At 51.9% G+C, this 25,134-nt stretch overlaps 2 protein-coding genes across 2 annotated transcripts; one reads left to right on the top strand and one right to left on the bottom strand.

Annotated features, from left to right (window-relative positions):
- Positions 1-347: 347 nt before the first annotated feature.
- Positions 348-1,198, top strand: DDIT4 (DNA damage inducible transcript 4; the record flags this gene model as incomplete). The annotated part of the gene is made up of 2 exons (XM_082002546.1): positions 348-545; positions 723-1,198. The coding sequence occupies exons 1-2, from the start codon at positions 449-451 to the stop codon at positions 1,196-1,198; spliced, it is 573 nt and encodes a 190-aa protein (XP_081858672.1). The 5' UTR covers positions 348-448.
- A 7,237-nt stretch (positions 1,199-8,435) lies between these two features.
- DNAJB12 (DnaJ heat shock protein family (Hsp40) member B12) lies at positions 8,436-25,039 on the bottom strand (the record flags this gene model as incomplete). The annotated part of the gene is made up of 8 exons (XM_082002175.1): positions 8,436-8,557; positions 9,598-9,770; positions 12,857-12,966; positions 14,112-14,191; positions 16,055-16,240; positions 19,330-19,475; positions 20,856-21,030; positions 24,907-25,039. The coding sequence occupies 8 exons, from the start codon at positions 25,037-25,039 to the stop codon at positions 8,436-8,438; spliced, it is 1,125 nt and encodes a 374-aa protein (XP_081858301.1).
- Positions 25,040-25,134: the final 95 nt, after the last annotated feature.

Here is a 25,134-nt window from a genome sequence, read left to right as displayed (position 1 = left end):
CCAGGGGGCTGAGGCCCGGGCCCTGAGGGGGAGCCAGGGGGTGAGGCCCAGGCCCTGAGGGAAAACCCAGGGGGCTGAGGCCCAGGCCCTGAGGGGGAGCCGGGGGGTGAGGCCCAGGCCCTGAGGGAAAACCCAGGGGGCTGAGGCCCAGGCCCTGAGGGGATGCCCGGGGGAGGGGCCCTGCCGGGAGCGGCAGGCGGATGGCACCGACCCGGCCCTCCTGATGCAACCCCCGGCGCGGTTTGCAGGGCTCGGCCCCGGTCGGGCTCGGGGACGGGCCGAGCGGGAGGGGAGGAGGCGGGGCCTCCCGCTGTCACCGGGCAGGAGAGACGCCGCGGACGTGCCCCGCGCTGCCATTGGTGGGCTCGGGCTGGAGGGGCGGGGCCTCCCGCACCGCCGCTATATAAGGCGGGCGGCGGGCGGGCAGCGGGGCAGAGCGGGCGGCGCCATGCCCGGGCTGTGGGAGCGGCTGGCGGGCGGCGAGCGGGGCCGCCTGGAGACTTCCGACTGCGAGTCGCTGGGCAGCGCCTCCGGCTCGGAGGGAGGTGAGTGCTGGGGGTCCCTGGAGGGCTGGGGGGGTCCCTGGGGGGGCGGGGTTGGTGCAGCGGCGAGCGCTAGTGCCCCCGTTACGACCCCCACACGCCCCCCCCCCCCGGGCTCGATGTCTCCCCACGACCGTCCCCCTGGGCTCGCTGCTGACCTGCCTCCCGTCCCCTCCGCAGATGCCGAGTGCGCCGAGGGGGCCTCCCTGCCGGACCTGGACCTGCTGCACGACCCCGAGGACGAGCTGCTGTGCGCCAACCTGATGGACCTGGTCCAGGCCACGCTGGGCAGAGCCCCGCTGGGCGCCAAGCGCTGCTCCCGGCTCCTCATGCCGGCCCAGCTCCTGGCGCAGGTGAGGACGGAGCTGCTGCGCCTGGCCTGCAGCGAGCCCTGCGGGCTGCGCGGGGCCCTCCTCGACCTCTGCGTGGAGCACGGCAAGGCCTGCCACGACGTGGGGCACATCGCCGTGGATCCCACCGTGGTGCCCACCTTCCAGCTCACCCTGGTGCTCCGGCTGGACTCCCGCCTCTGGCCTAAGATCCAGGGAATCTTCACCTCGGGGCCGGCTTTCACACCGCTGAAGCTGAGCACTGGCTTCAGGGTGATCAAGAAGAAGCTGTACAGCTCCGAGCAGCTGCTCATAGAAGAGTGCTGACGGGCCGTGCCGGAGAAGCGACTTTACCCAAGTGCTTTGGAAGAGCCGGTTAGAGCGTGGCGGCTCCCGGCAGCCGCTGTAGTTTAGGTTAGGCTGGAGTAGGGCTGTAGGTGGAAGTAGTTTGGGCAGGCGGAGGTCCCCACGGGGCGCCTGCCTGTGCCGGGGCGTCCCTGACGCGGAGCAGAGCGGGACCCAGGCGGAGGTCGCTTCACGCTGTCGATGATTGCGGCGACTGCGCTCCCGGACGCGGCAGCGGGGCTGCTGGGGGGCAGACAGTCTCCTGTTGGCTCATTAATCATGTTTTTTTCATAACAAGGATTGTAATCAATGGGGTTTCTGGGGGAGGGGGTGTGTGGGAGTGAGTGAGGGCTGGGCTGCGAGGTCTGGATCACAGACAAAACCCCACTGCTGGCACCTGGGCGGCTCTGCGTGGGCTCCTGGAAAGGCAGGAGGGGGAGGTCCGAAATCGCGTTGTGTCTTTGATCATGAGAGGAAAGAGTGGGGGGAGAGGGGTGTGTGAGGTGACGTGGGGACGGAGGGCAGGACCCCTTGCCGTGACATGCTGTGGGCGCTTCATTGGTTACAGTTTACACTCGTACACTTGATGTTCAAGTGCAAGACTTCCTATGCAATCGTGTCGGGGTGGGTTTTTTTACTTTTCTAATAAAAGCTGTCTTAATTGATAACCTGCTGCCTCCCTGTTGTCTCTCGGGGCCGGAGAGGGATGATGCAACCGTCCATGGCTGGTCCGAAAGCACCGCTGGCATCCTGGGGGAGCCTTTCCCCGGTGTGGCAGCCCCTGCGGTGGGAGCGGAAGGTTTTGGGAGTGGGGGGGGAAATCCCACTGCGCCTGCCCCTAATTGCAGGCCATGGGGCTGTGACTCAGGGGGGACTGAGTCAGGCCCCTGAGCCAGCCAGGTGCCTGCCTGTCCCCCCTGGGGAGGAAGCCCTGGTGCCCCAGCAAGGGGCTGCTGCTCCTCCCCTGGGAGCTACAGTGGGGTTTTGGGTGGAAAATGAGGAGAACTGGCTAAAACTGTGAGGGAAGGAGACCTGGAGGGTCACACCTGCCAGGGGAAGCCCTCCCCAGCTCCAACCACACTCTGCAAAACTGAGGCCAATTACCCAAGCCTGCAATTAGAGCCACTCGGAGAAAAGCTTTCACTAAAGTGTAATTAAGCTGCTTGGCAAATGAAGAGCCTGGTGGAAGGTGTGGGGATAAAACCAGCCCCCCCCCCCCCCCCCAAATCCCATTCAAATGCAAGTTTGTTCTGGCTTGAGCTTCTGTAGGTTGGGGTTTTTTTTTGGTTGGTTTTTCTGGCCCCTGGGGACAGACACTGACTTCTTGATGAGAATTTTCACCAAAAAAGTTATCTGGAAAGGATGACACACAACCGGAGTGTTTGGAGCTGAGCTTGCTCACCCACATAAATACCACCTAGGAGAAATCAGAGCAACAAGCAGCACTGGGTGGGTAGACCTGGAAACGCACCTTTACAAAGCCCCATTGTGCTAAGGGAGAGGTTTCCCCTCAAATTTTAGGGTGTTTCTCAGAAGGTCACGTGCTGGAGCGTTGCCCCCCCCCCACGTGAGGTGCATCCCTGTGCTGGGATCAGGCAGAGCAGAGCCCCGCGGAGTTGTCCAGCGGCAAAACCACCATCAAACGAGTCCAGGCTGGAAAGGAAACTCCAAACCCAAAGTTTTTTTGGCAAAATCGTGAGAGGAGCAGGTTTTGGCACCGGCGGCGCGGGACGGAAACGGCACGTTGCTCCCCAGTCGCGGTGAGAGATTTACGGCGCGATGACGGCAGCGACACCGGCAGCTTGGGCCGCGCCGTCATCCCCCTGCCGAGACATATTGTGTCTTGAAGCTATATATATAGCTCCATAAATACACATATTTTTATATATCGAGCTCCTAAGCGCGCGGAGGGGATGGCCCCGCGTCTCGCCGTGCGCCCGCTCGTCCCCCGCCAGCCTTTCCGAGGGTGGGCGCGGGACCCCCCATCACTTTTTTTTTTTTTTTTTTAATTATTATTACAAGGAATAAGCGAGACTTTGCAGAAAAAGCCAAGAAAACAAACCAAACCCCACCAAAACTTGCAAAAGCAAACGTGGAGCCACCTCATTGCTGGGGGGGGGGTACCCAGCAAAACCCTCCATGGGGGGGGTCTTTGTGCGCCCGAAACGCCCCGTGGTCACAGCCCCAGCCACAAGCGACGGCAGGTGAAGCTTTGCTTCTATTTATAGGAAAATGGCCTTTCCATGACAAATTTGGGGGGGATGTCAAGGTCCCCGGGGTTTGGCAGCTCCTTGGAAAGTGCCAGGAGCTTCCAGCTGGGCTGTATTTAGCCTTGCCCGGGGCAGGGGACACGCAGAGGGATATTTTGGGACCCAGGAGGCGGCGATGGGGCTATTTGCGGCACCGGCATCGGCCCAGGGCTCCCGGGTGCCACCGCGGTGGCGGGGGAGATTTTTGGGGCATCAGCAGCAGTAAGGCAAACGAAGATTTAAATCCCAGGGTAACACCAAACCCTCATGTTTTGCTGCCAAAAACGATGAGAAGCGGGGTGCCCTTCGCTCCCTACCTGCCGGAGGATGATGCTCGTGGGGCACCCGCCTTCCCCTGCTGCCTGCCTGCCTTCCTCTGGCTGCTGCCCCAATTAAAAGCTCTGGCTAATGAGCTGCCAGGGAGAAGGAGCTAACGGGCAGCCCAAGTCGCCCGCACCTTTGGCGAGCAGGCTGGGGCCAGCATACCCAAACGCAGAGCAGCTCCTACGGCCCCAGGCTGGCAATGAGCTAAAATGCAGCAAAGCTACCCCCAAAATTGGGGCGTGGATGCACCTGAGTGCAGAATTTAAAAAAAGGGAGCGGGGTCTGTGCTGGTGGCACTGGAGGGTGTTTTGCCCGGCAGCTGCGTTGGTCCATGCCGGACTCTCCCGGCCGAGTCACCGCGGCGCCGCGGGGAGATTCAAGTGACGTGCCGCCTGGGCTCTGAAAGAGGGGGGAAAAAGGGAAAAGAGAAGAGAAAAAAACCAAAACCAAAACCCCAAACCTCCAGCCCTTCGGTGCGTGGGGCTGGGGAGGAAGAGGGGAGCGCTGGTGGGGTCAGACCTGCCCCAGGCGCTCTGGGAAAAGCCTTTTGTTGCACCGGGGAGGGGGAATTTGGGGAAAAAATGCTCCCATTTGGGAGCACAGACCCAAATTTGACCCCGGGGGCAGGTGGTTCCCGCCGTTTTGGGGCAGCAGCCATCAGTTTCTGAGCTGCGGCCGTTGGGAAGCGTGTCCGGGCCGGCGTTTCAGCCCAGGAGAAAGGCAGCCCGAGCCTTCCTGCCTGCCGCCCTCCCCGGCTGGGGACAGGCCACATTGAAAGGCCGGGACGGCGGCGTTCTGGGATGAGCGTAGAGCATCCCCCAAAAAGAGCTCAGCCAGAGGGTGTGGGCGACCCTGCTAACGGTGGCACTTTGGTCACAGGGGAGGAAGGCGAGGTCCCCCCGGCACAAGGCATCCTGCTGGGAGCACCCCAGCGGAACCAGTTTGAGGCAAAGATGTCCTGCCGAGCGTTCACCATCACTTTGCCGGCACCCACAGCTAACTTGGGGGGCACCACATCCTCTCCATCTTCTCCCCGTCTTTCCCTCTCCCACGCTGGGGAGGCTCCCCCAGCGCTGGAGCTCTCAGCTTGCTGGGACGCCGGCAAAGATGCCGAATTTCATTCATGAGAGGAAGGCAGCGTGAAGCAGGAGCTGCAAAACCGGAGCTGGCTGGGGTGAGGATCCGCAGGACACCAACACAGCCGGAGCCTTTCACGTTATAAACATTTATTTATAGATGTACAATTGTATAATTAATTCTAAATCAAGAGATACAGCCTCTGCGAGCATCCGTCGGGATCTATGCCTCCTTCGCTCGTTATTCTCCATGGGTATCTACTTGGGAAAAAAAAAAAATAGCCAAAAGGTTTTGGCGGGCAGGCTCTGGGCAAGGAATGCCGTTGTGCAAGACGTTCAGCACCTTCTTGCGAACGTGGTTTTCGTTTAATCGCCTCCCCACGATCTCTTCACGCCGGCTACTCTGTGCTTTGATTGAGAGCTGTGTGCAAATGCCGTACTTCCACCCGATTCCTTCCAAAGGTGAAGGAATCATTTAAAAAAAAAAAAAAAAAAAGGAAAAAACGCCTTAAGATCAGGTCCAAGTCATGGTGGCTGTGGGGTAATAAGGCTCGCAGTTAACGGGAGGGCTGATATTTTGCAAAATAAATAAATAGCTGAAGATAGAGCACGTGGATTCCTAACGGCAAAGAAATAAAACCACCTTGCCTCTCACCTCTTCTGGTCCCTGCCACCCCACTTGGGAGCTGCCGTGTTTTTGATTCATCCCCCCCGCCCCGAGCGTGTTGGGGGGTGGTTCTCACTGGAAATGTCTTTAAGACAAAAATGAATGGCAGGGTACCAAAAAAAAAAAAAAATTCCAGTTTAGTCCATGGGAGGTAGCTCCGCTCGTGTTGGCTTTGTTTCGAAGAGATGGCTCCTAACCTCCAGCGCCCTCCCGCCGCCCTAACGCCGGTCCTGCCCGACGCTGATGGAGCAGGAGATGCGCTGCAGAGCTCAGGCGGGGTCTGAGGAGAGCTCAGGCGCACCCTCCGCTCTCCCTCGGCAAAACTTCTTTCAACAGAAGCAATAGAAAGCTCCGTTTCTTATGAATTAGCAGTATTTTACAGGTCTCCTCTAGGAAACGTTAACGATAGGGTGTCAAGGGCACGGCCACGTTGCAAATGGGAATGTTGGTGGGTGAGGAACCCCAAGTGTAGGACACACAAAAAAAAAACCCAACAAAGGGAGACGGCTTGTGGAAAGCCCTCTTTACAGAACGAACGCCACACGCTGATTACAAGGCAAAATTAAAGCAGACTCTGCAAAAAAAGAAGTTACGTGCACAAATAAAGCCAACGGCTGATGAGCAAAAACCATCCAGGACAATCCTTCCCCTCACCGAGAACGACGCTGGGGCTCAGCTGACCCGCCGCAGCTTCTGCCGACGCCGCAAAACCACACCACAAATCTGGACAGTTTTCCCCCATTTCTTTGTTACCCCCTACAGATTTGGAATTTCTTTTATTAAAACCCGAAAGGCAGGTATCGACATCCCAAGCCGCAGAACGCCGCTGTCCTCCGGAAAGCAAAGTACAGTAGCTGCAAAGTGATTCTTGTTTTAGTGTGCCAGGCAAGAAAGCGCTGCAGAGCGAGACACCCTGGGAAGAGACTTCCCGCTTCCCTGTTTACCAAACCGGGCAGAAAACAAAATAATTTAATCATCCAACCCCTGCATAGTTTAAAAGTACAACGTATATACAGCTATAAATTAATTCTAAATAGATTATATTTTCTTTTTTTTTTTTTCTTTTTTTAAAGTTTTCTTTCATCACCAAATTGTCCAGTTTCTCTCTCCGTCAGCAGTGACCAGCGCAGTCGCGAAGGGTCTCCTTCCGCTTCATGGCTTCTGCAGCTCGTTTGTGCTATTTCACACTCTACACGTCCATTCTTGGGGCCGTGGGATCCCAGGAGCAACGAGACTGTCGCACGCTAGCGGCGTCAGGAAGGAAGGAGGAAGATGGGCAGCTTGATTTCCTGTCCTAATCGCTGCCCGAGACACAGGTCGAACGGCAGAGACAGGCAGAGAGAAGAAAGAGGGCAGTTGTGCGTTGCTAATTCTCCAATTCCATTTTTACGATAGGGTTTGATTCTTTTAAATATCAAGTCTGTCACCTCGGCTCAGTGCAGTTCACCAAAAGTCTTCAGGCATTTCAAGAGTCTGGGAACAAAAGCGGTAGCGGTGTCAGTCTCCGGACAATCGCACGTCACCGTACCTCCCCCTTCCTTCCCCCCTCCCCATTACAGGCAGCAGCTTTTTCAGTCGCGCTATTTCAGGCGGCAGCGGGCCCTCCGCTGAAGAGCAGCTATCTCTTCAGACCAGGGGTAGAGAGAGGGAATTAAAGAAAAGCAGGTAATTAATGCCGGCCTATCGTGAAAGAGGCGCGGTTATCAAAACAAGAGAGCGGGCGTACCAAGATAAGAATGGTTCCAAAAACAGGATACGCCCAAAAAAAGGTCCGAACGCGACCCAGAGGATTTGCTTCAAGGGCCAAGCTTTCAGACGCACTCCCTTTGCCAAGGAAAATAAAAACCAAACAAAACCTCCCCAGCTAAACCTCCTTACTTGTGTCTACAAATCAAGCAATACAACGTCCCCCAGAAAGCTTTGCAAGCCTAAATGGTGTCCGTACAACTAATGCTGATGTGAGCTTCACCTCCGATTCATTTTCTATAGAAACCCTGTTTCCAAGTAGTTTCGTGGTACGAGGGAGGGACCCGTATGCTTTACCACCAACCCAGCAGTACCTGGTAGGTGAAATCAGCCCAGATAATTAAGCAGAAAAAGGACTCCAAACTCCGTGCCAATTTTTTTTTTTTTTTCATTATTTTCGTGCAGTTCTCCCGTGACCTGGCACGCCCCATCTCACACGTGCTATCTGAGCTCGCCTTAATTCAAGCTCTCCAACCCCTGGAGTCTTCCAGACTCCCCCTCAGCTGTTTTTACTTTGATTCCCAGTTTTACGCAGTAAGTTACTTCTACAACCCGCTGTGAACTCTGGCCATTTGCTTTGTTCTCCAGGAGTGTCATGGGAAGGCAACGGGGGGGCGGGCAAGGAACATCTGTTTGGTAGGAGTCCATTCCCTGTCATCATGTTGCTTCAAGTGCCAGGGGATAACAGCTTTTTCAGTAAAACAGACAATAAAGCAACCAAACAAAGGTTCATTAAAACCCGGCGGCCGGCTGTCACAGCCAGTAAAAAACTTCCAACCAGCAGAGGCGCGGGCGGTTGCCGTATCGAACGCGCAGTTGACAAAACCTCAGCGGAGTCGCCAACACGCCCGGGGCTTTTGCTCTGTTCCTAGAGACCCAACACCAACGGCGCCGGAGAAAAGAGGGAGCTTGGAGAGAGACGAGGGTGCCGACATGCAAACTAAAGAAAATCAATTTCCCAATTAAGGAGTGTATGCTTGACGGAGTGGGGTGCTTCCCCCCGCCACGAGGTGTGTGCATCCAGAGGAGACTCGTGACGATCTGTGTCTCAAACAGAGATTTAAGTAAGCGTGAAAAGCAGCGTCCTGCCCTGCTCCGCTGTCAGGGGAAGCATCACCAGCTCGTACTTAGACCTCTGCTGAGCGGGCAGGCGGTGACTATCCGTGCAGAGAGGCTTGAACGTCTGACAGTCTGCTACAGCTGGGGGTGCCCATCTTCTGTGCTCGCTGGTACAGATCCGAGTCTCCGAAGTAGCGTGCCCGGTACAACAAGCCTTCCTCTGCAAAGGGAAAAGCCCAGCGTTACAGACACGATGTGGAAGGAGACCCATCCGCCAGGCCGCGTCCCACCACGGGCTCTGCTGGGAACGGGAGGCACCTCAAGTCCTTCCAGGCTGGCTGAAGCACAGGAAGAGGCTGAGGAAATGCCCCGTGCTGTGCCCTTTAGGACAGGATGGGCGTAACATCTGCTGACAGCTCATCCATCCCGGGGAAAGCCTTAGGAACCTGACAGGACCTGCCTCTAGTCCCAGGAGGCACACGAGGCAGCCTACACAAAAGTTACCTCAGCAGCACGGGGAACAAGCAGCGCAGAGGCTCAGAGCTCGGTGCATCGGCCTCATTTGGCACCACTGGGGGCTCTAACAGCCCCTCCTGTGTCCCAAGCACTCAAATCCTACCCCAGCCACTGCTCCAAGAGCTGTGATCATCACCTGCTGGGAACGGGCGGGCAGAGAAGTCAAGTCACCCTCGGGACTTGGCAAACAGTTTGCTGCCCTAGCCACAGGCTGCCGGCCGGCTAGACGGCCAGATCACCTCTCACGCTGTCTGGCTGGGTAACTGTCCCTCCTAACCCTGCGTGCCTTCAGCAGCGCGTGAGGCGATGTCAGTGCGGCCGCCGCAGCCTTCTGAGCAGGGGTGGGGTGCAGGGGAGGACACCATGGGCAGCAAGCTTTCAGATACGGTCCTTGAACAACTGAAATATTACACAGAGCTATCGGGGGCCTCCTGAAAATGAGATGGCTGCAACCTTTCCCCTCTGCTGGAAATCGGAGATATCCTATTGACACCGCAAGGAAGCTCCGGGGCACAACTCCTGTCTGACCAGTTCTACAGCAGCATTAAAAAACAAAACAAAACAAGAAAACCCCACATACTGGATTTGTCACAAAGTCATAGAAGAAAAAAGCCAACAAGCCAGGAAATGTGCTCGCACCATGTTAAAGTATAACTTTAGCATAACTCAGTCCCCCCAAGACCTCTCCAAAGCTGACCTCAGGCAGCAGCTAAGACCCTCCACTCCTGACCCCGCACTACTCACTCTGCTGCTTCTCTTTCCAGCAGTTATTTCGAAGGTTTGCGATATAGTCGTCCTCCACGCTCCTTTCAACATTTTTCAGGTTCGTGCCCGTGTATTCATCTGCAAAGTTCTCGGATACGTAGTAGACGACTTTCAAGTGCTCTGTCACTCTCCTGTGTATGTGACCCACAGACCTAGTTCAGGGAGAAGAGACAGAACAGTGTAGGGCACACTTCAAGGGCAGAGCAAAAAGCTCTCAGCTCTTTATAATGCACAACATGCCACGATACCAAACCGCTGAAAGCGTACATCACTCCTGTGCATCCACAGACCTGATGGTTTGGAAAGGAGAAGCATTTCTGGTGGAAATGAAACACCGACGCAGGGAGAGAAAACCTGCCAGGCCTCTAGCTAGGTGGGCAGAGCTCTGAATACAGACATAACTCTGAGGCAGATTGCCCAAGGCCTAAATCCACTTAAAATAAAGTGTTCATTAGAATCTTCGGCACTAATTAAATCTCTCTGCAATGTCCTTGCTGACGACACCATCATCTGTTTTTGGCGGTGAGCCCCAAGGATCTGAGGCCGATGCTTGTGCGGTGTGGGGTGAGAACCGCCGGCGAGGCAGAAGGGCGCAGAGGAGCCCGGCAGCGCCGCGGCGAGGGCAGAGCAGGGGGCTGGCTGTCACAGCTCCCCAGCAACCCTACCTTGCTCAGCAAGGCTGCCCGTCGGTCGAACCCCGTCCCCTCTGCTGAGATATCTGCTAACCCCAAGAGCGTCAGCTTCCTCTACCACATCACATGCTGCAACGAACACTGTTGCTGCAAGAACAAACTTAGACCCGCTCTGCGCTCGAGCCTGCACCGACTAGTACAGAAAGCACTTTCTAGAAGGAAGTCTCTTCTTACCCTACCCCCTGTGGATTTGCATTTCGGACAGAGCCCTGTACTTATTTTCCCCCAACACTCCAGCAAACCTAGAGATACTCACTAGGGTGTGTGCACAAGCTGTAATGCAGGACCTGTGCCCAAACGCTGGATTCATCAGGAACTGCTCCATCTGGAGATGTGCCCAAAGTTTCCCACAATAAGTACCAGCTGGCTGCTGCATTAAAAGCAAGCCTGAATTCTTAAGCCAGGTATAAACATTAACTCATCCGGCTCGCCCTTCAGTCTGTTATCAGGGTTTACACGAGTGATTCAAAGACTCCTGCACGTTTCATCAAGGTCCAGCACTCAGGGATGAGCGGTGGGTAACTGGATAGACTGAACATGACCAAAAAGCTCTCCTGGCATTTTTCAAGGCAAGGGCTAACGCATCTCCAGCAGCGCCTGCTGGCAGAGATGCATTCTGGAAAAAGCTCAGCCCATTATTTACCTGTCAAGACAGAGCTCTAAGCCCTCCCAAAGTTCTTATTCCTCTTCCGTATAACAATGAACTACACAGGCTATGAAGTCTGCCCTCGAAGGAGGAGTACTTAAGCTCACAGAGGTTCAACAGCATGCTTGAGTATAAAGCATGAAAAGAAGGGCAGGACCTAGCACAAGAAACCTGCCACCTGAAGTCCAACATGCAATTAAGTCAGGTAGATGCGATGAGGCGTTATCAAAGAGAAGGGTGGCACGGACAGGCCCACAACTAGACAAGCCTTTCGGCAGAAATCTAGTTTTTGGAAGAGGTTTACAAAGGCAACGGAGTGACAAATGGTTCTTTAGGACGCTGCCTTTCTCAGTGACAGCTTCATTATGAAGAAGTGGCATTGAAATCTCCATGTGCCATTAAAACTTCAACAGCTTCTCGCCTCCTGCGCGCTGAGTTCAGTGCGGCGAGCTCCAGCTTTCTGCCGAACAACAGCCGAGCACAGCATTTCCCTTTACACCAGGCAGCAAAAGGGGCCCGGCTGCCTGCATGGGCGAGCAAGCAAGCAGCACCGCCTGCCGGCACAGCCTTTTGCTCCCGAGCTCATTTCATTTGAAGTACCTCGGTCACTCAGGAAAGATGAGGGAGGACTGAATCAGCTCATTTACCCCTCTTGCCCAAATCCAAACTTGGACATTGGTTTGCTGGCTGCTACCCGAGCATGCACGGACAGGGACAGTGCAGGGAGCGGGGAACCGAGCAGCAGAGAAACACCGGGGGCTCAGGGATGGCTTTCCTCTGACAGCTGACAAGGCTGGAAGCAAGTCCCTGCCCACTTACAAGCTGCCCTCCACTGAACATCATCTGGCCCCGTAAACCGCCTCTTCACCAGTATAAAACAGACTGGTATACATATAGAATGCTTAATTTTATAGCCCTAATATCAACTACAGAAAACATATCTCAATACTCTTTAGCCTCTCAGAATAACTTAACTGTGTCCTCTTCAAAACCGCTCCACCTTTTGGTTCCAATGTCATAGTCTTTACCTTGGGCCCAAAAGCTAAGCTGGGTTTTATAGTATTTAACATCATGAATGGCAAATGTTGTCACCTGTGAAACTAAACAGGGCCCGTTGGCTGTTACCAAGTCTACCCTCTTTAAATAGACATATGAAACTTCCACTGAAAATACATTAAGCTTTTGTCAAGAATGAGGCAAGCAGCCAGAAAACAAGCCTGTTTTCCCGTTCTTTGTTGGCACTGCGAAGCAAGTAAGAATAAAGACTCATTTCGTTTGTCAGCCGTGTGAGCAGATTGGGGCACTTCCACAGCATCTAGAATGAACCAGCTTCACTTTCGCACAGTAAACATCTGGCCATAGCTATTTCATGGCGAGATTAGAGTTCAGAAACAGGGGACTTCTCTGGGAGTGTCTTTTACTCTACAGGAGTGTCTTTTATTCCTTCTTCTCTTCCTCTGTTGCTTTGTACTAGGCTTTCATGAAGGACAGATCTGGCTTTTGGTTTTTCACACCCCAATTTAACTCTACATCTCAATTTATTCTGCATATGGGATCTCAGTACTGGGCTACAGTCTCTCAAAGTCATTTTGTCTGTCCCTTTCTAGGACAGACCCACCCAGCTGTGGCTATGGGCTGCAGAAGGTCCCTGTCAAAGAACATCCTTCCCTTAGGCAAGCAAGTACCCTCCAACCTTCCATGTCAAGACCTGTTTGAGAACCAGACAGAGGCTGATGTGTGAGACATCTGGCAGCAAGAACAACGGTGCGATGAGATAAAGCAAACAAACAAACAAAAAACCCCAGAAAAAACAGAGCACCTTACCCCATCATGCCACCCTGCCCTCCAGAAGCCAACCCCCTCCCCAGCTGGGTAAGTTTTGAGAGTAACAGGTACTAACGGCCTCTGGCTCAAACTGTAGGGTGGGCTGGAGACCATCATCTGGCTGAGAGCAGACACAATGATCAGGATGAGGATAGGCATCAGCTGGACAAACAACCCAAGGCCACCCTGAAGGAACAGAAACACACAGTGGAGTGCCACCTCATACACTTGTACGCAAGGATCCCATAGCATGACTCTCCCTCCCTCCCAGCCCTAACACAACCTTGATTCTCCTGCTTTTCACAGGCACTTGGCTCAGGAGGCACCCCAGAATGAATAACTGGTTCCCCTCCAGAAAGGGTAGCACGACTCCAAAGGTCCAAACCCACTGCCCCTTCTCCAGAATGTGACAAAGGGCAGAGGGGACTGGCAAGGGGAACCTTGTGAGCGAATTTCAAAAGCCTCATGCCCATATTTAGTTTTTCTGTGTGGTTTCTGTCCTGCTTGTGCTAGTGAATAGAACTGGTTTTATGGAAAGCCTTCTCCCCTCTTCAGTGTCAGATGAAAGTAATTCTCCCTCTATCTCGCCTCCTGAGCTCCCCCCAGTTCCAGCAGAGCACAATTCCCCCTTAAGCTTGAGAAAAAATATTCAGAAAGTTCTTATTGTTTGTGAGTTAGGGTTTTTTAAAAAAATATAATTTACTATCCCCCCAAAATAGTTATCTTCAATACCTAACCCTGATGTCTTAAATAGTAAGTCCCTCATTCTCACTCATCTAGACCAGAGGGCTTGGAGTGCTGGACATATACTTAGATTTTCTGTGATGGGAAAACATAAGAATAGCTCATGCTATAAAGTGTCTTCCTTGGTTAATTAAGCTTCACAGATTAGAAACACCCCATCTTCAATACTGGAATAAAAGGGAGGATGAGTTCATCTTGGGAGGAGCCACGAGTACCCCTATTATCTGAAAAGTGGATTTACCTTTTGAAATTACAGAACTAAATCAGAAAGGAAATGCTTATTCTGTGGTAAAGATGGGTACATTTTACTGGTGCAATCTTATTTCAAGGTGGCACCATTTCAAGACACACCAGTGTCTTCCCCACTAGACAACAGCTATGAAAGTCCCGGCAGAACAACCATCAGTAAACTAAACCACAACTTGGTGTAAATTCTGAAGGCAGCTCACTTCCCACAACTCCAGCTTTCTGTTCAGCGGGGTGGAAACAAGGAGGACTCTTTCACAAGACAGCCAGACCAACTAGCTCGCAATTCACGTATCGGAAAAACCTTTAGACTCCCAGCCCCCGGCCTGTTCTCCACTTACGTCACCCTGATGTTCTCGTCTGTCCTGCCTCTGATGGTAGGTATATCGCATCCTGCCATTGCTGTATACGTGAACGTTACCTACAGGCAAAAGAAAACTGTTACACAAAAGTCAGAGTACATGAGATGGTGCTGGCCGGCCAGGAAAGAACCACAAAAGGTGGCCATGTTCCACGCCAATCTCACCAATAAAAACACAGTAGGAAAAAGTAGACTGGGTGCTGACAACAGCCAATTCAGGAACTTTAACTTTGAACATTGTCAGAATGGGCTTGATCTGTTTCTTTGCTTCGTGCCACACTCAGCAAAGGTGTAAGGACATAGAGATTGTAAAGGAATCCACGCTATGCTCGCACTTAGATCCGGTCTGCTGTTACCGCTGCTCCCAGTTCAGCTTGCTCCACGTGGCCAGCAGCATGCCAGCCGGCTCAGAGCTGGAAGAAGGACAGCACATCTGCTCGGCCGGGCCGCTGCCAGGCTGGAGCTGGGATGTCTCAGTGGTTTGATGGACTCGGGCTATTCCTGAGATCCCTGCGTATGTCCCAGTGCACAAGGCGCAGGTCCAGCGTTTTGGTGAGCAGCCACATGGCCACAGCCCCTGACTCAAGCCGCTCCATCATGCTGCCTTGACAGAGATGGCTGTAGCTGTAGGGTGAAGCGGATATGTGACTCCGCAGGAGACAGATAGAAGAATTCATACCAAAAAATTCTATTCGTCACCAGAAGCCAACATTTACAAAATGAGCCATACAAGCCACAGCTGAGAAAGGGGTATTCCCAGGGTGGACTGAGCAGACATGGTGAACTGGCGGTGGGCAGAGAGATCTGACTATAGGATTTTGTAGGATCATATGAAAATTCAGGTTGGAAGTAACCTCAGGAGGTCCAACCTCCTGCTCAAAGCAGGGTCAGTTATGTAGAGAGAATATCTTGTACAGGCCTCCTCGCTTCTAATTGAATTTAATTCAGATTAAAACCAATTTCCGAAAGAAATAACTGTGGTAGTTTTTCCACCCTAAAAACAGAGTTCTGCCATGTCTTGTTTTAAATGTCAAAACTACAGCTGAAAAGGGAGACCAGCTGAGAAAGCGGGCCTGAATTCTCTTGGGACAGTGAGGAAAGGAAAAAAGACTGAGCTAAAATAGCAATATGCTGTTTTTACTGGAGTAGCTTTACCTCTCTGGCAGGCAGAACATGAATGCTGCAGAAGGCTTCCAGATGCCTTTGCAAATACTTGGTGTTAGTGTGTTAATTCTTACATACCAGATAGGAAAGAGCTACCAGAGTAAATCATCTCAATTGAAACAAAAATATTGATTTTTCCAAGTTGGTCCACAGAGGTCAAATAACCACTGCCCCCACTGCCAGTCAAATATGACTAGAGCAAATATAAGGGGGTCTTCTAAAATACCCTTACCCTTACATTAAATCTGTGTCTTTTGATTGGAACTGATCAAGTGAAGGAACAGTCACTCGGTTCTTTCCTGCCACCCAAACCACTGTGGATAGACAGGGTACAGATTTAATTTTCAATTCAAGAAGTTTAAATTATGCTCTAGAAATAACACTTTCCTCTTTTTTTACGGGACAAAGTGGAAAGAAGGAAATGGACGCTGCTCTCTGAGAAACTGCTTCAACTGTGTGGCAGAGCAGATACAGATCAAGAACAAGGCCCAGTTTGTTCTGATGGCAAGATTTAACTTCTAAAACCGCCGGGCAGAAAAGCCTTCTTCAAAATAGGATTATTTTTAGAACTAGCCTTAAAACAAGTATTTTTTTGTTCTGAACAATTTAGAAAACTCTAGCTGTTTAGGTCACGTGTGAAGGAGAACTCTCCCTCATCAAACTCAGCAATCCTCCCACAGCCAAATAAATCACTACTGCATTGTCACTCTGTCAAAAGGATCGGGTCCCATTCAAGAGATTAAGGTTTAACATGCTTACTAGAAGGAAAACCACCACCAAAAAACATGTTGAAGAGGTCCTCAGGGGAGATGTCTGCCTCAAACCCGCGGTGGAAGTCCGAGTGACTGTGTCCGTGCCGAGCAGGGTTGAGTTTCTCATCTCCAAACTGGTCGTATTGCTTCCTCTTCTCGGGGTTGCTCAATACCGCGTACGCATTACCGATGGCTGAAATATTGACAATAAGGAAGCAATTAGCTTCTTTCTTCTACGGATAACACATTTAGCCCTGCAAACTGCCTTTCTCATTACACAAATGAGATTATCAACTACACATGTCTTTTCAATAGGCTACTTCAGCTGTGCAGCACTACTACCTGGCACACTTCTCTGGCAAACACGGACAGAAGGAAACCACACCGAAAGACTCAATGAAAAAGGCCTTAATTAATTCAAATGAGGAAGTTATGACATGACTGGTATGAATTCGGTATATGTCCCTAGAGACACCCTCTCAGATGGATGAAACTATGAACTGCGAAGGAAATACCGGCAGTAGAGCAGCTACACGTTTCACTTAATTAAAGTTGTTACTTCTTTTGAACAACTAATGCCCAAATCCTTCAGCTGTAAACTGAAAATACAATTTTAGTGGACAAATTTTATTCAAAAGTGGCATTAAGGGAATTCAATCTCATAGCCTAAAACCAGAACTGCAAAGAACTTAAATACGGGCTAGATCACTGAAAGAGACTTTAAAACCACCCATAAAAGCTAGTAAGGAAACACTGGCTAGAAGTTGTGTCTGTCGGCTGTGAATTTCAAAAATTCCAGATGCCAGAAGTAAGGTGCATAATTACAAGGACTGTTAACCAGTGCCTGTGACATTGGAAATGTACTGCAGCTAAACACCCGCCAGCTCCCCAGGTCACTCTCCTTCCAACCTCAGCAGGTTTGAGCCTTTCTACCAGAACATCTGCCTGCCGCCCTCCTATTTCTGTACTTCTCTCTCGACACGTTCCAGCTTACCACTTCCCCTCTGTACCAACCTACCCAAGAACCTCCCTACGTGACTGCAGAGCCTATCCTCTCTCTTCCCTGTGTTGCAAGGAGGCAAAAACATTCATGGTGCATAAAAGGCAGGGGAAGAAGTGCTAGAGAAGGCAGATACATGCCCTTTGGAGGAGACTTAACTCCAAGATTCAACATTTTCTCAGTAGTCAGAGCGAGGTGTACAGTTTCTTCTTGGACTAGAGATTTGGACCGTGGAGGATGTAATGTCAATACACTTGTTTTCCTTCTTGGTTATAATTAGTGCACACAGAGCAAACATTTCTACAACCAGGCAAGGAAGCCGGGTGAGAAGGACTGACTCTCAGCATATTAGCTTATTCTTTCAAACTTTGCGGTTAAGCAACGAAAATGGAGCAGTTCAGGGTTTTGTTCGTTGTCTGACTTTCTGCTGACAAAGCCCAAGCAGCACCTCATTCCAAATCAGGATTTTAGCTCCAAGTAGCCAGGTTCAACTCTTTTTCCAACGTCAGCCAAAGGTAGTGATGCAAATCTGCGACAAGACAGACTGCAGCCAACTGCAACTATGGGACTGAAACAAGGTCTCAGGACAAGACGTAACACTTTATCAGCTGTCACTGGGAGGATGAATGCCAAGACTTCAGCTCATACATCAATGTAAGAAAAAATTAACTAGAATCCTCATAGCAGTGCACATTTCCCCCTTCACCCTCTGGAACCAAACAGACGGACTTCAGTGAGCCCTGCAAACTAGGAGCTCAGCTCAGGGGCTGAGGGACGGGGGAGCCAACGAGGCAAGGCTTGGAGGACAGATAACGTGAGAGCAGATAGCTCTGCAGTGGAGGATAAAGGGCACCTTGCTTAACGCACGACTTCTGGCACGTAACTCTTGTCAAAGCCTTCGGCAAACATCATTATTTAAGATTACAGGTGAAGAAACCTGCCTTTCGCCACTTAGCAAGGATTGAAGGATAAACTATCGAACAGCGGCTTACTGCACATGCGGCGTAGACAGATGTCTGCAGATGCTCGCTCTTTAATCTGGCCCCCATACTAAAACAGGCTCTCCCAGGTAGCTGGGGGTCACCTCATTATTTGCTAACAGCAACACACTTATCAGTTATGCATTTAAGTCTTAAAAGACTTGAACAAACCTTACATAAGACTTTTACTGCCAAATTCATGTCTACTAGAAGCTTACCTGAATACTGTATCAATACACTCACACCAGGCTAGCCTTGCTCCCTGCTCCAGCAGAAGTCTCATGCATTTCCCTCCTAAGATGGCCAGAATCAGACCGCACTATTTAAAGAGTTTCACACCGCAAAACCAGTGCCGTACAACTGGCGTCAAGAAGTTCTGCGTTTAGCTCAACGACAATAAGCAAACTTACACAGCTTGCAAGGGAAAATGGGGTTATATGTTCCAAGCAATAGCAGTTCGGTTGGAAAATTACTCCAGTTTCAAGGTATCTTATTACCAGGAAACATCCCTGCTGCATTTGTAGAGAAGCCCTGAGAATTAGGCTCTTTGCAGCAGCACTGAAGCTCCTGGTGACCTCTTCTGAGTTCTGGCTGGGCTCAGTCATATGGCTGGTGCAGTTTCGCCCTAGAAATTTTCACCTGGGGTTTCTATCCACCAATTCCACCCGCAGCCTTTTGCAAGAGTCAGGTGCTGAGCGCTTGCTTAGAAACCTGAAGGCTTACTGGCTGCCTGAAATGCTCATCGAGTAGAAGAGTCTAAATACCAGTTCAGAAGAAGATGAGTTTCCTGCCACTGGGCCTGCCCAGCGATGTTTCTCTTGAGGCATTTGTGAACCCAACAGCTGCCTCTCGTGCTGCACAACTCACTGGGTCTCTACTGGATTTGTCAGTAGACAAGGCTGCCGAACGGCTGCAGGAGTTGGAGCTTCTCCCTGCTAGGTGAATGTGCCTGCATGTCTCCAAAAAAGAGGATGGCTAACACCCCGAGGGAATTTCTTCCTTAGCAGCCTGGCAGGAGGCTGGAGCAACACACAGGAAGGGCTGCTAGAAGAGAGGGAAGGAAGGCTTCTCCTTGTCCGATGAGCAGATGTGAATCCTACCTGTGCCAGCCTGGCGTTTATTATTTTAAGCTTATACTTTGTTCATAGTATAACCGGCTCAGAAAAGAGACAACTTTACAAAGAAGAGCTTTATTTCACTCTACCTGACTTGTGAGGTTATTTTTAAGAGTCCTTGCTAGCCCAGCTGGGCACCATCGCCTGATAGGTGAGGGCAAATCACAAAGTTGGAAACTTCCTTTACCTTTAAACGCCTCTGTAGCCCCTGGTGCGTGGTTCTTATCTGGGTGAAACTTCAGTGCAAGTTTCCGGTAAGCTTTTTTCAGGTCCTCGTCAGAAGCTTCTCTGTTTACTCCTAGAATTTCATAGTAATCTTTGCATTGCTTTACCCTGCCGGTAGAGAGGGGAGAAAACACGGACAGTTAGTTTCAGTTGTGAAAACCACTTCGCATTGAACACATCAACGCTGCAGCATCTCACGCATCGCAGTTTCGATGTTGTTCAGCAAACTCTGGTTTCCTCAGCTCTAATTTCTCAGAGGGTGACCCAATTTTTTTCACAGACTCATTCCCGCTGCGCCTGCATTACTAGCACACAAACACTCTCCCAGAACAAGTCAAGCCAGTAGAGGTAGAAGGGCCTCTCCTCAGGCAATGATATCACCCCCAAAGGAATGTGATTGGCAAATAAACTTCAGATTCATCATGCTCACATTTTGAAGGCTATTTGGGAGAGAATACAAACGGCAGGCCAGGATCTGAAGGGTAGCTGGGCTATTGGTTTTTTTCCCCTCCTCTCCTCAGACTCAGTCACAGACCTAAAACCCAACATCAGCTGAATTCTAGAGGAAGAAAGAGGGAGCTGTTCAGGCCTGTGTGCGCAGCCCAGTTCACTCGGGGTACACTCACAGCCCAGCGATGCTTTCCCCTTCTCACATGACTTCAATGAGACAGAATACAACAGGCTGGGTTTTTGGAGAAATGGATGATGTAACAAGCATCCCCATAAGTCCATTAGCCAGAGCGGTTCTTGCACAATTCAGACCGTGCCCATAACCTTAAACAAAGTTTACCAAGTGAGTGTGCCTGCAGTTCAGTCCTGCAACTTCCAGTATTTGCAAATGGTAGAAGGGAATAAAGAACAGCTTGAAACAGGGTTTGGAAAACAGGTGAGTGGATAAACGTGTCCTGGGACTTTCCAGCAGGAGTTTTAGAAGGGTATCGTGCTAACAGAGTGAAGCATCCTGCGGTGGATTTCTACTTTATCGGGCTCTAAGAGAGACCATGAGCAGAGTATTACCAGGAGAGAGGAAGAATGGTATGCCCTGTCACTTACTACTAGACCAAAGCTTAGAGCAGGAGGGCTGCCTACCACAAGCTCTGAGCCATGGCTTCCACCTACAGATCTCAGGACCACACGGGATTTTTCACAGCATTACTGAATAACGCTAAAGCAAACATTAATGTGAAGTCCGTGAGATGAATGCATCCAAAATGCCTCTTTGGACCTCGGCCAGGAAGAGGCCTACGTGCCTACAGTTCTAGCCCTCATGCATGCCTTCAGAGGAACATCTCATCCCTCATAGACCCAACCCAGCTGCCCCCCAAGGCTGCTGTAGCTATAAATCCTCCTAGGTACGCTTTTAACACCCAGCCAGTTAAAAAACACTCAGTATGGTTCAAAGCTGAAATCTTTGAAACACTGTGAAAAATAGACGGATAAACTCAAACAAACTGGGGGTTGAAGCCCTGGAGAGCTGTGCACACACACCTCTTCACTGCATCCACCTGGTCCTGAGTGTAGCCCTTGGGGGCCTCCCCACCAGCCTCTCCGTTGGCCGACGGGAAGTCTCCGCTCATTTTCTTGAACTGAGGGTTTGTGGACTCCCTAGATTGGGATTGGCCATTGGCCGATTGCTCATTCTTGTTGAGTGATTCAAGCAGAACTGAAATGAGAAAAGGGGGGGGGGGGGAAGGTTAAGAGACCACCAAGCTCAATCTTCCCTTCCAACTCTCCCATAAAGTGACCCCTCTTCATCTCTGCCACCGTTCCAAGATACCCCACCCTTCATCAGAAAGACCCTCGCCTTTTCACCCAAGGAACCCTTGAGCTCCTGTTGCTTCTTCCCCACATGTGAGCGCTACTGCTGAAGATATTGCTCGCTTCTCCTAATGCACGCGACCTCCACCAAAACCCCACGCTTATCCAGCTGGACAGTCCGGGAGCTATAGTGGATCACCAAAGCATTGCATCCTTCTCCTCTTCCCCGCCGCCCCCACCCCCCCGTCTCTCCTTAACAGCAAAGCATTTCCACATTTGTTCTCTACCATATTATAAATATATTATTCATCTTCATGTCCTGCCTTTGAGAGTCTGCTGTGCAGGGTAAATTATGTGACAATGCCATGTCTTTAGAGAGCTTAGAAAATAATACCGTGGGATGCCAGTCACACGGGGACACTCCCCTTTCGGGGACAGAGAACTGCAGCACCGATTGCTGGCAGCACGATAGGACCTTCTGACGCGAGTCAGAAGGCTGCTTTCTCCTCTTCCGCTGTCTAACCTACGTATTTGATGCGTGTAGAAGCAGCTGTGAAAACCATCTTCTCTCTCCATTACCAAATATGAATTGCATAAATTCAGTTCCCCTTTTCTTAAGCGGGGTGCGCGGGCGCATTGGGTAAAGTGCTGCGGACTATTATCGCCTCTTCGCAAGGTTCAGACGCTCTCCTCCACCCTTTTCAGCCAAGAGGGGACAAACATTCAGGCCTGGCCTAACTGCACAGGTGACAACGCTGTGAACCCAAGTGAGACTCCTCCAAGCAGAGAAGTACCTTTCCATCATGCATTTCCCTGGCAGCTGGATAGCACCATGTTTTTAAACTAGTTCTACCTTTTTTTAACCAAATATCAGACTGATCTCTTCATACCTGTAGTTTCTGAAGTTTATATATTGCATCCCCATTAAAAAGAATAAAACCAGATTAAAGAAAACCACAATTAAAACCAGACAATGTTATTTACGAAGGCATCTGTAACTTGACGAGCTTGCAGTCCTTTATCCAAGAGCCTAGAACCAAGAAGGACGTTTCATCTCCTCCTGCAGATTGCACATTACAGACCTTGCACTATGGGGGTATCGCATTCTGTATGCGAGCGCAAACAACACTTGCAGGCCAAGAGACGAGCCAAGATATCCTATCTGCCTCGCAGAGCTTGTAGGGGCAAGAAAAAACCGCTCAGTAATCCAACAGCCAATACAAGGCAATTGTTACGGGACGAAGGATAAAAATGACAGTGGGCTAACGAGCAGTAACTCACTGGATAAGCTTTGGAGCTTGGGGGCTTCACGGATTTCAGCTTTCAGAAAAATAAATTCCTTCCTTGCTCAGATTTACACCACTACAGTGTTCACAAAATTATAGTCTTTGCCTTTTTTCCTTCCAAACCTGGAGCAAACCGCCAGGCACTTCCAAACCCCATCTCTTGAGGCTGTCCCTCCACCCACCCCACTCTTGCTGTTTTGGGCTCAGTTTCCTACAGCTTGCCAAGAGATTTTTAGTGGTGTAGTTCCCAAAACCAAGCACAGAAGTCCATGTTATGGCCACAGCTCAGTCCCATTTTGCTCTACACCCCCAGTCCTACTTCTTCTGCGTCCCAAAGCCATGCTGGTCCTCCATGCAGTCACAGCACAGTGCAAATTCATAAACTACTGAAGCAGAGACTGCTGAATTAGTTTCCAGTTCTGCCAACTCAGCTCCCCACCAAGCACATGCTGTGGATCTCTTTTTCTCACTCATTAGCCAACATTTGTTCAACTTCTGTTAATTGTTCCTAAACTCCCACTTAAAGGCGACCAGTGCGATTTTGTCTATACCAGCATGCCCGGCAGCATTGATGTAGAAGATTTTTGCTGAAATCCCCTTGCAAAACCCTTTGCTGATCCTGTGATGACACCTGCAGGAGCCAACCAGGGTCAAGAGTTTGAAGCACTGGCTGCGCAAGGTCCACGTTGCTGATCGTTGCCAAACTTGATGTAACTCGTGAGAAAGAGAAGAGATTTTCCAGGGGCCTGCGAACTACGTAAAGACTCAGTGACCACTGTGTAACTGGGGGATCTTTGGCAATGGTTCCCAACTACAGACCCAAAGCGCACGGGGAGAGCAACCGGCAGGACATGAAGCCAAGGGTCCTTGGACGTGAAACTTGTACCTGCAGCTTGGTTGGGTCTGGCAACAAATTAGCACACTGTATTTAAGGTTAACCTGCCCCGCTGCCCCCCTTTCCTCTCCTGTGCTCCAGTTCTCTAGCAGTACATATCCCACCTTTCCTTCTAGCTGTCTCAGGCCACAGGATTAAGGCAAAACATGACCGCTTTACATTGCAAACTGGTGCTTGCTGTCATCCAGATCTGGCGCACGCCCTCGCAGAGCTCCTCAGGAAGAGCAAGCCTTGTCAGGGTGGGCCTTTCTGTGTGCTACGCCACGTGTTTTCCTCCAAAAGTCACTCTTCCTACCCAGTGATTTCACAAAAGCATAAACTCCGAATGGGAAGGAAAACCACGCCGCACGTAGGACGGGCCGATACACTGTGTCTGAGGGAAGAGGAAGAGGCCTCATGCGACCAGAGAGAGGATTACAGGAAGTCTTGGGCTGTCCACCGGACAGACAAGCTGCAAAACACAGCTGGAGAATCAAAACTCAGATAACTAAAAAGTAAAAAAAAGGAAAAGAAATAAAAATCTACAGCCTTTTGCATAAATTTCTGCAAGGTAAGAACACACGGAGAAAGAATTGTGTTTGTATGCTTCTACAAACCACTTCCCAGTTGCTTTTGTGACACGTTAATTACGCAGGCCGTAAAGCTACCAGGAAACGAGATCGTTTCGCAAAACACTTAAATCGGGGAGAAGGTCTTCAAGCAGGCAGATTATTTTTGACGCCTGCGGAAAGGAACCACAGTAGCCGTGCTGCGGTAATCAACGGGGGCACAGGAAACAAGAGGCAACGCTTGCTGAGCAGAAGAGCCCGGGAAAAACAAGCACGCTTGAGCACATAAGCTCGAACGAGGTCTGTTTGCTTGCCTGCAAAGGGTGTGAAACCGCTGAGGTGCTCGAGGAAGGGACGCTGCCACAGCTTTCGCCCAGGGCCAGGAGAGGAGGGAAGCTTTCCGCCGCCCCGCCGAGAACTTCTTTTCCGCCTTGCCAAAGCCCCTTCTCTCTCCGCAGCGACTCCCGCGAGCGGCTGTGGCCGCAGCCCCACGGGTCAGGGGCACGAAAGCGGCGAGACTTTAGGGAGATGCTAGAAGAGGCCTGCCCCGCTCCCAAGGCACCTCTTCCCGCCCTCCGCTCCGGGCAGAACCCCTCTCCTCACACCCCCCAGGCCCGCCCTAGAGAAGGAAAAGGGCGGCGAAGCAGTGAGGGGCAGCACCGGGGAGACACACGCCACCGGTAACGGACTACGGTCGGTGAACAGCAGCCCGGGGGGGGAGGGCGGCACCGCGACCCACCGGGGCAGCCTTGTCCCTCCCGGAGGGGGGAAACACACCAGCGGCGGACGCCGGGCCCGCGCTCAGCCCCTCAGAGGGGCGGGGCCAGCCCGCCGCAAAGTCCGCTGGGAGGGGCCGCGCGCCCCCTGCCCCGTGGCGGACTCGCCTGCCCGACGTGCCCCGCGCGGCGCCATCCACCCCCTCCCTTCCTGCAGGACGCAGGCGCGGTGCGGGTCAGAGGTCAGGCGCAGCGGCGGCCGGCGGCGGCGTAGGCCCCGCTCCCCCGGGCCCCCCCCCCCCACCCTCCCGAGGTTCCTCCCGTCCCCGCGCTCACCGCGGACCCGCGGCGAGGGGTACAAGCGCTGCGCCTTCTCCAGGAAGCGGCGGGCCTTGTCGGGCTGGTTGGCCTTGGCGGCGGCCAGCGCGATGCCGATGCACCGCTCCGCCTCGTCCCTGTTCGACTCCATGGCGGCGGGCGGCCGGGTGGGGCGGGGCCTCGCGCGGCCTGATGGCGTCACAGGCGCCCCGCCCACAGCGGCGCGGCAGCCCGAGGCGGGGCCGG

This window comes from Phaethon aethereus, assembly GCF_964289735.1.
Source record: "Phaethon aethereus genome assembly, chromosome: 7".
NCBI lineage: Eukaryota > Metazoa > Chordata > Aves > Phaethontiformes > Phaethontidae > Phaethon > Phaethon aethereus.
The sequence above is the reverse complement of the archived record's forward strand: the minus strand, read 5'-3'. Positions and strand labels throughout refer to the sequence as shown.